A 10,924-nucleotide genomic window follows, 5' to 3' on the forward strand; every position below is an offset into this window, starting at 1 on the left:
CGAAAGTAGGAGCTGGTTCTTTGAAAGAATTAATAAAATTGATAAACCCCTGGCCCGACTTATCAAAAAGAAAAGAGAAAGGACCCAAATAAATAAAATCATGAATGAAAGAAGAGAGATCACAACTAACACCAAAGAAATACAAACAATTATAAGAACATACTATGAGCAACTCTATGGCAATAAATTTGAAAAGAACTTTTATCATTATAATTAAAAAGCACAAGATAAGTGTTTTATTATTTATCAAGTGTCCCATTCTGGCCTGTAAGTTTTAATATAAAACCCTAAGTTTCCCATATTTACCATTTTTTTAAGTGTTATTTCAACCAAATCTTTAATTCCTTCATCAGGGTCTTCTTCAGATGGCTGTTTGAGTAGGCTGTTCTTCAACATATGGAACATTTCCTCCTTTGAAATGAATCCATCACCATTCAAATCAAACACCTCAAAGCAATCTTTTAAAAAAACAACCAATTATGTATTTGATACTATGACTAAGGAAATATTTGCTCTGACAAAATGTTCAAGGCCGAGGTCTGTATTGGGAATATTCATGACAACATTGCAGGACTGAGTGCAATCTGATTTCCATAGGAAATGCTTAATGTACACTAGCTGAATATGGTCAACAACCCTTAGAAAATGGCTCCTTACACTCACTCAGCTAAGAGTAACCATGCTAAGGAACAATGATTTGACCATTTCATCTTGAAATTCTTGGAAAACTGACTGAAATATGATCCTTAAACAGAGTTCATCAGAGTGAATTAAGAATTAAATAAGAATCAGAACACTCTAATCAATGTTCTCTACTTCCATGGTTAATAATTCAGGTAACAATATTTACCTTATGCACATTAATACATAAATCCATATGTACATAGTATGTATAGTATATGCTTATGCAGTCTTGCTTGGCATAAATTACTCCTCAGAATCTTTTGGTTTTCCTTGGTATTAATTTTTTTCAATCTTTATCATTGACTTGAATTTGCTCCATAAAAGAGGCTAATGGAGATTCGAACCAACCAACTGAAAGACAAACCTGTTTTACTGGTTGACTATTTACTGTTTACTGTTTACTGGCTGGCTAGGAATGTACATGGATGTACATTCTTTAGATATGTTAATCCTAATGTACAAAGCAATAGGGTAACCTGAAATCTTACATTTCATTTTTTCTTCCAAAGTTCCTCGAAGAAATACTGATAATCCATAAATCCACTCTGATACGTTTACACAGCCATCGTTGTCCTTATCAAAACCTCGGAATACTAAGAGAGAAGTACAACATAATACTTGTGCAACACTTTTGTTCTCAGTAATATATTTACACTGGTGCTACCCACTTTTAAAACGTGGATAAAACTTCAGGATCAGATGGTCTGACATGCTCATTTGACAAAGAAGGAAACTAAGATATAACATTGGAAAAACTCTTTTATTTAAACTTTCACATATTCCTTTCATATTTTACGGAAACAAACTAAATTCTGAGTATCTAAATACACTAATCAATAATTATTAATATATGAATATATTGATATACAAAATGTGTTGATATGTTAATATAAAATATGTGATTTTATATTTTTCTTACTCAAGAAAAGAAATGCTACTATACAATTGATAAAGTTATAACTTAATTTTTATTGAAATAGTTTTGATGATATAAGAAAATTTATGTTCTTTTAAAATTGTTCTTTTCATTATTATATTTACTAAGTATAAATAGAAATATTTTAGGTTTATGGATATAAAGTAAGGAAAAGCTAATTATTCAAGCTGGGCTTTGTTGTTTTCTTAAATACACAAAATAGAGTACATAGAATCACTTCCCTGTGACCCTTCCCTCTGAATACACAAATTAATTTTTTTATATTCGAGTGAAATTAGGAATTCAGAACATTAAGCTTCCTACCAAGACTGTCCAAACTCCCAATTTTTTTCCCAGTTATGGTGGATCTGACACATTTGAATATTGCATGTCTTCTTACCTCTGTCCATAATCATGTCATCTGTCATTCCAAATGTCACGTGTAGGATGTTTCGAAATGCATTACGATCTAGCCCAATGGTGGTACCTTGCCGCTCTGTTACTTCTCCCACCAAATTATAAAAAAGATTTATAAGACAGTTTACTTCAAATTTATTAACTGTGAAAAGATAAAATTAAGATATAACAAAATACATTTTAATCTTTAGTTTATTTAAATTTTACATTAATGAGTTTATAGATAACATGAAGGCCACCAAATATTTAGTTTTTGACAGAAGACTATCCTGTTTTAAGATTCATGACCCTTAAGAGAGGATGACCACTACAAAGGATTCTCCACTAAAATAAGAAAAACAACCTTACCTCAACACAGGGGTTGAATATTAAATTTAGTCACATTATTATTTAGTCACAATATTAGCCAATTTTCCTGAATAATGATTGTGGGGCCAGATGCTAAACTTTAAAGACAGTAAAGGTGCAATTCAAAGCAAGCAAGGTAATGCTTAAGAATGGTAACTTTTCCCCAGCATTTTGATTATAGGCATTTATGAAATTTAGAGCTTAACTTCTGCCTGGAAATAGATATCAGACTCCTGAACACTAGGCAACAATTTTCATTTCACATCATCAGCCTTAGTCAAATGAATAAGCTGGATTTTGGATATCAGAATCATTTTTTTTCCCAGTAAAGAAGCATTTAACCATATTACAGCACCAATTATAGTTCTTATTATACATGATGTGAAAATTAACATGCAAGTACTCAGTAGTATTTTGGAGAAAAGGAATTTTTATTTAAAATAGACACACAGATGTGACTACTGGTCCATACACATAAATGTATGAAGGGTGTTTATAAAACCTGAGCTAATTATTTGTGCTCCAATTTTCATTTGAGGTACGTAGGTGGAAGCACTATTGCCTGGCATAAATGTGAGTTTGAATATGAAGTATAGGTGGAGGATGAGAAAGGTTTTATTTCAAAACACAACAAATTACAGTCCAGTACTTCTAAAAACAAGGATGAAACCTGTGTGTGTTTAAAAGGTGAATTGTTTTGTTTTTGGTTTAAATAAACTAAATTTTAAAAATTGAAAAAAAATGACTATATTGCAGAAAAAAAAAAAAGGAAAACAGCAGATAGGAATAGAGAAATCATGGCTCATCTACAAGTCAAGACAGGCTCAAGTATGATTTCTGGTTTGGGGTATCACATTTTAGGAGGGACATTGAAAATTTGGGGAAATAAGTGATTTATTAAAAATCTAGGTTAATACTGGAAAAGAATATAATGGTTATAGTTTTTTAAAAAGCTGTTAGTGGGGGGTTAGGTAAGCCCGGTGGTGGGTATTAAGGAGGGCATGTATAGCATGGAGCACTGGGTGTGGTGTGTAAACAATGAATCTTGGAACACCGAAAAATAAAAAGTGTCTGTAGAAAATGGCTTGTCAGTTCTTCAAAAATAAAATTAAACATAGAAATATATGTAACTCAGTGATTCTACTTCTGCATATATACTTAAAAGAACTGAAAGCAAGAGCTCTGATACTTTCATATCAATGTTTATAGCAACGTTATTCACAATAAGCCTTGAAAGTGAAATCAAGCTAGGTGTCCACCAGTGAATGAATAGATAAGTAACACGTAGTGTATACATACAATGGAGTATGTTTCAGCCTTGAAAAGGAAAGAAATTTTGACTCCTTCTGCAAGATGGATGAAGCTTGCAGACATTTTCCTGAATGAAAAAAGTTATATAAAAAAGGACAGATATTGTATGATTTCACTTATATCATGTACTTAGAGTGGTGTGATCCATAGATACAGATAGTAGAATGGTGGTTGCCATGGTCTGGGGAAGGGGAAAATGGGAAGTTATAGTTTAATGGGTACAGTTTCAGTTGGGAAAAATGAAAAGATGGATGGTGGTAATGGCTCCACAACAATGTGAATGTATGTAATGCCATAGAGTTGTACACTTAAAATGGTAAATTTTATGCTATATTTATTTAACCAAACACACTAATATCCAAAAATAAGAGAGCTACTACTAGTTAAAGAAAAGCCTGCATGAAGAATGATGTTCATTCATATAAAATGTTAGCAGTGGGGATGTTTATTAGCCATTTTTCCATCTTGGCTAAAATAAAAATTAAAGAATATTACCTTAATTTATTACCCAAAGGATCCAAGGTTAGCCATAAGAAAGTTTTGTTATTGTTGTTGTTGTTGTTGAAATGTTTCTTAATTTCCAGAATAAAATACTAAATGAAATTAAGGGAAATTCAAGAATGGATTTTCTACAGACCATATCTGTAAAATGGTAGATTAGCTGAGCAATCAATTAAGATATTTTTTTTTCTCTGATTCTACAGAAATTAGCCATTTATTTCATCCTGGTGGGATTATCATCTGGCAACTAAAAGGAAATTTGAGTTTAGGGAAAAGTTTCTCGGTTTCTTTGTTTTGTTTCATTTTTAAATCTTTATTTATTTTTAAAATTTCTTTTCAGTGTTCCAGAATTCATTGTTTATGCACCACACCCCATGTTTCATGAAATATGTGCCCTCTATAATGCCCACCACCAGTCTCACCCAACCTCCAAACCCCCACACCTCCAAAACCCTCAGATTGTTTTTCAGAGTCCATAGTCTCTCATGGTTTGTCTCCCCCTTCAGTTTCCCCCAACTCTCTTCTCCTTCCCATCTCCCCATGTCCTCAGTGTTATTTCTTTTTTTTTTTTCTTTTAGAGATTTTCTTTATTTATTTGGCAGACAGAGATGACAAGTAGGCAGAAAGGCGGGCAGAGAGAGAGGAGGGGCAATGGCTCCCTGCTGAGCAGAGAGCCCAATGCAGGGCTTGATCCCAGGATCCTAGGATCATGACTCGAGCTGAAGGCAGAGGCTTTAACCCACTGAGTCACCCAGGTGTCCCCTCCATGTTATTTCTTATGCTCCACAAATAAACGAAACCATATGATAATTGAATCTCTCTGCTTGACTTATTTCACTCAGCATAATATCTTCCAGTCCTGTCCATGTGGATACAAAAGTTGGGTATTCATCCTTTCTGATGGAGGCACAATACTCCATTGTATATATGGACCACATATTCCTTAACCATTCGTCTGCTGAAGGGCATCTTGGTTCTGTTCCACAGTTTGGCAACTCTGGCCATTGTTGTTATGAACATTGGGGTACAGATGGCCCTTCTTTTCACTACAGTCTGTATATTTGGGGTAAATACTCAGTAGTGCAACTGCAGGGTCACAGTGTAGTACTATTTTAAATTTCTTAAGGAATCTCCACACTGTTTTCCAAAGTGGCTGCACCAACTTGCATTCCCACCAACAGTGTAAGAGGGTTCCCCTTTCTCCACATCCTCTCCAACACTTCTTGTTTACTGTCTTGTTAATTTTGGCCATTCTAACTGGTGTAAGTTTGTATCTGGTATCTCAATGTGATTTTGATTCGAATCTCCTTGATGGCTAGTGATGATGAACTTTTTTTCATGTGTCTATTAGCCATTCATATGTCTTCATTGGAGAAGTGTCTGTTCATGTCTTCTGCCATTTTTTGACATGATTATCTGTTTTGTGTGTGTTGAGTTTGAGGAGTTCTTTATAGGTCTTGGATATCAGCCCTTTGTCTGTAATGTCATTTGTGAATATCTTCTCCCATTCTGTGGGTTGCCTCTCTGTTTTGTTGCCTGTTTCCTTTGCTGTGCAGGAGCTTTGATCTTGATGAAGTCCCCAAAATTCATTTTCACTTTTGCTTCCTTTGCCTTTGGAGACGTGTCTTGAAAGAAGTTGCTGTGGCCAATGTCAAAGAGGTTACTGCCTATGTTCTCCTCTAAGATTCTGATGGATTCCTGCCTCACATTGAGGTCTTTTATCCATTTTGAGTTTATCCTTGTGTATGGTGTAAGAGAATGGTCGAGTTTCATTCTTCTACACATAGCTGTCCAATTTTCCCAGTACCATTTATTGAAGAGACTGGCTTTTTTCCACTGTATATTTTTTACTGCTTTGTCGAAGATTATCTGACCATATTGTTGAGGGGCCAATATATGGGCTCTCTACTCTGTTCCACTAGTCTATGTGTCTGTTTTTACGCCAGTATCATGCTGTCTTGGTGGTCACAGCTTTGTAGTAAAGCTTGAAATCAGGCAACATGATGCCCCCAGTTTTATTTTTCTTTTTCAACACTTCCTTAGCAATTCGGGTTCTCTTCTGGTTTCATACAAATTTTAGGATTGTTTGTTCCAGCTCTTTGAAGAATACCGGTGGAATTTTGATCAGAATGGCTTTAAAAGTATAGATTTCTCTAGGTAGTATAGACATTTTAACAATGTTTATTCTTCTGATCCATGACCCTGGAATGGTCTTCCATCTTTTTGTGTCTTCTTCAATTTCTTTCATGAGTGTTCTGTAGTTCCTCAAATGCAGATCCTTTACCTCTTGGTTAGGTTTATTCCCAGGTATCTTATGGTTCTTGATGCTATAGTAAATGTAATTTACTAAATGGAATTTTTAAATTTCCCTTTCTGTATTTTCATTGTTAGTGTATAAGTAAGCAACTAATTTCTGTACATTGATTTTGTATCCTGCCACATTACTGAATTGCTGAATGAGTTCTATTAGTTTGGGAGTGAAGTCTTTTGGGGTTTTCCATATAAAGTATCATGTCATTTGTGAAGAGAGAGTTTGACTTCTTTATTGCCAATTTGAATACCTTTTACTTCTCTTTGTTGTCTGATTGTTTTTTGTCTGATTTGTTGTCTGATTGTTGCTAGGACTTCTAATACTATGAAAGCTGGGGTAGTGATTCTCATATCAGATAAGTTAGATTTTAAGCTACAGACTGTAGTCAGAGATACAGAAGGACGCTACATAATTCTTAAAGGATCTATCAACCAAGAAGATCTAACAATTGTAAATATTTATGCCCTCAATATGGGAGCAGCCAATTACATAAGAAAACTGTTAATCAAGATAAAGAGTCATATTGATATGCATACATTAATAGTAGGAGATCTTAACATGCCACTCTCAGTAATAGACAGATCATCCAAGCAGAAAATCAATAAACAAACAAGAGAATTGAATGACACATTGGACTGGATGGACCTCATAGATATATACAGAAGATTCCACCCTAAAACAACAGAATACTCATTCTTCTGAAGTGCACACGGAACCTTCTCCAGAACAGACCACATACTGGGCCACAAATCAGGGCTCAACCAGTACCAAAAAAATGAGATTATTCCCTGCATATTCTCAGATCACAATGCTTTGAAACTGGAGCTCAACCACAAGAAAAACTTTGGAAGGAATTCAAACACCTGGAAGCTAAAGACCACCTTGCTTAAGAATGCTTGGATCAACCACGAAATCAAAGAAGTACTTAAACAATTCATGGAAACCAATTAGAATGAAGATACTTTAGTCCAAATCCTATGGGATACAGCAAAGGCAGTCCTAGGGGGAAATACACAGCCATCCAAGCCTCCCTCAAAAAGATTGCAAAATCCAGAATACACCAGCTGTCTTTACACCTTAAAGAATTGGAGAATCAACAACAAATTAAGCCAAACCCACACACAAGAAGGTAAATAATCAAGATTAGAGTAGAGATCAATGAGATAGAAACTAGAGATACAGTAGAATGCATCAATGAAACTAGAAGCTGGTATTTTGAAAGAATCAATAGGATCTGTAAACCATTGGCCAAACTAAGCCAAAAGAAAAGAGAGAAGGCCCAAATTAATAAAATTATGAATGAAAGGGGAGAGATCACAGCTAACACCAAGGAAATAGAAACAACCATCAGAAATTATTATCAACAGTTATATGCCAATAAGTTAAGATACCTAGATGAAATGGATGCATTCCTGGAAAACTATAAACTTCCAAAACTAAATCAGGAAGAAACTGACAACCTGAATAGAATAGACTAATATCTAGTAACAAGATTGGAGCAGTGATCAAAAACCTCCCAAAAAACAAGAGCCCAGGACCTGACAGATTCCTTGGGGAATTCTACAAAACTTTCAAAGAAGAAATAATACTATTCTCCTGAAGCTGTTTCAAAAAATTGAAGCAGAAGGAAAACTTCCAGACTCTTTTTATGAGGCCAACATTACCCTGATCCCCAAACCAGGCAAAGACCCTACCAAAAAGGAGAATTTCAGACCAATATCCCTGATGAATATGGATGCTAAGATTCTCAACAAGATCCTAGCTAATAGGATCCAACAGTACATTAAAATGGTTATACACAATGACCAGGTGGGATTTGTCACTGGGTTGCAAGGGTGGTTCAACATTCTCAAATCAATTAATGTGATAGAACAAATCAATAAGAGAAAATAGAAGAACCACATGGTCCTCTCAATTGATGCAGAAAAAACATTTGACAAAATCCAGCATCTGTTCCTGATTAAAATGCTTCAAAGTATAGGGATAGAGGGAACATTCCTCAATTTCATAAAATCTATCTATGAAAAATCCACAGCAAATATCATCCTCAATGGGAAAAAGCTGACAGCTTTTCCTTTGAGATCAGGAACATGACAAGGATGCCCAGTCTCACCGCTCTTGTTCAACATAGTATTGGAAAGTTTCTCTGTTTAAACAAGTTGTTAATGATAATGCCTGTTATTTGTAACAATTTCTATAGAATTTAACTAGTAATTATCAAGGTTTTTAAGGCCCACTTTAAAAATTTGACTTAAGGACAAAAATCAAAAGTTGACTATTTTCCTGCCAGGTTTTCTTTTTTTCAATTTTTATTTATTTATTTGTCAGAGAAAGGGAGAGAATGAGTAAGCACACCAAACAGGGGGAGCAGCAGGGAGAGGGATAAGCAGGCTCCCTGCTGAGCAAGGAGCCCAATGCGGGACTCTGAGCCAAAGGCAGACACTTAACCTACTGAGCCACCCAGGCTCAGAGAATGACTGCAGCACATTGCATACTTACTGAACAGAGACTAAAACAAATTCAGCATTGTGTATATCAGATATTGCATTGCTTTTGTAAAATGTTCACTAGATGTTTTAAGAAGATCTGGTCTTTTCCTTGAAATGGAATTATTTTGAGAAAAACACAGTCATTTTGTGAATAGTCAAAAGGTCAATGTATTAAAAGGTAAATGAAAACCTGGCAGGAGGGATGCCTGAACATTCTAAAATGTGCTCTTCGAATTTCATAGGTAACTTTAGAATTGTATTTAGACAGAAACACAGAATTGTACTTGGTCAAGGAACCCAAGATATGTTTAATGAGAAAGATACTGTCTAATGAGCAAACTTGTAAATTTTGCTGCTGATTGCAAAACTAATGGCCACTTGAGAAAATAGGAGAATCCGCAATCCCAATATCGACTCCATTGTGCAAAGGAAGAATGGGTTTATCATCGTTCTAGAGCTTATAGGATCTAGTGCCTTCTAGTTGTATTTAGTATCTAATGTAATAAGTGGTGAGATGTTCTCCTTTAGTGAAGTGGCACTGTCTATAAAAGTTACGGTGGGTATAAACATCTGAAACTTCTTAGAAATTCTAAGACCATGTTTTACAATGTGTGATTGGAGCAGATATCTTTAATAAGTGCTCATTTTGTCACCTGCAAGGTCTCCTTTACCTTGAAACCCCACCGGCAATAGCAAAGCCCAAGTCTGGAGTTGGGAGTAAATTCTTTACTGTGTGTTTAGCTTTGTGGACCTCTTTGGTCTCCAGACACATTTCCTTTTTCTGAGGTACAGGGTTTTGTGCATTTCAACTCTTTTCAGCTATTGATAACCATTTTTCCCTTATGGATCTCCTGGTAAATTTTCAGAACTTGGACACTGCCAGTGTATTTGCACTAAAAAGAGCTAGAAAGCAGGCGTATGTTTGTTGTGCTAGTTTTCTCTTCTTTTCTTTTTTTTTTTTTTTAAGATTTTATTTATTTGACAGAGAGAGAAATCACAAGCAGGCAGAGAGGCAGGCAGAGAGAGAGAGAGGAGGAAGCAGGCTCTCCGCAGAGCAAAGAGCCCCATGCGGGACTCGATCCCAAGACCCTGGGATCATGACCTGAGCCGAAGGCAGAGGCTTTAACTCACTGAGCCACCCAGGTACCCCTGTTGTGCTAGTTTTCTTGAGTCCAGTGGGTTTCATACATATTTGATACCTATGTCTGAGGCTAAAACCACACATGTTGTGTCAGCATAAAAATAATGTTTCTATAATGGAAAGGTAAGTTAAGAAGAGGGTTTGAGAAGCAAGTCAGTGCATGCGTGGGAGTGTAGTACTAGATGCCTGGATACCTATATACTGGTCCTTAAGATCATGGGCAAGCATGGGTACCTGGCCAACCATCCAGAGATTCCCTTCCAGACTTCTCTTTAGCGGACATTAAGAGGGCTCCAGGAGCACTTAAACTGGAGGTGGGAAGCAGGCTGAGCAGCGGACACTTTTACCAGGTAGAACACAAGCCCTTCCAGAAACTTCTCATCCAGCACTTGATTATTACTTACAGTGCTTGCAATTTTTAATTAAGGTGTCCGTCAACTTCTGCAGCTTCTTGCGGTTCATGCCGGCGGTAGGGAATTGGGCAGCGGCGGGTGTCTAGGGTCGCGCGGCTAACGCGACCCTTTCTTGCCCTGGGTCTGGGGCAGCTGGGCGGACTCTCCCCCACTCCGCGCACGCGCGCGCGGGGCCCTAAACTCACAGAGTGGCCATGGCAACGCCTAGGCCGGCTGCCGATTGGCTTCTGGGCGCGCACGCGGGGTGCGTGCGCGGCCCTAACACACAACGTGGCCATGGCAACGCCTGGGCCAGCCACCTATTGGCTCCTGGGTCTGGGCGCACTGTCCCACTTGGAGAGTCCCTGTCAGGGATACTTGCGGATTCTGCTCTAATTGATGAGTCGGAATTTT

The 10,924-nt window shown here is 36.7% G+C and overlaps 1 protein-coding gene across 1 annotated transcript in view; it reads right to left on the bottom strand.

Moving 5' to 3' along the window:
* The window catches only part of CLXN (calaxin), a 15,477-nt gene extending 4,783 nt beyond the window's left edge, over positions 1 to 10,694 (bottom strand). The window contains exons 1-4 of the mRNA XM_059392844.1: positions 10,523 to 10,694; positions 2,001 to 2,159; positions 1,173 to 1,277; positions 307 to 458 (exon numbers count right to left, since the gene is read on the bottom strand). Of these exons, the coding sequence (XP_059248827.1) occupies positions 307 to 458; positions 1,173 to 1,277; positions 2,001 to 2,159; positions 10,523 to 10,580 (474 nt within the window). The 5' untranslated portion in view covers positions 10,581 to 10,694. The remainder of the gene's footprint in view (positions 1 to 306; positions 459 to 1,172; positions 1,278 to 2,000; positions 2,160 to 10,522) is intronic.
* Between the last annotated feature and the right edge of the window lie 230 nt (positions 10,695 to 10,924).

This window comes from Mustela nigripes, chromosome 3, assembly GCF_022355385.1.
Source record: "Mustela nigripes isolate SB6536 chromosome 3, MUSNIG.SB6536, whole genome shotgun sequence".
Taxonomy (NCBI): domain Eukaryota; kingdom Metazoa; phylum Chordata; class Mammalia; order Carnivora; family Mustelidae; genus Mustela; species Mustela nigripes.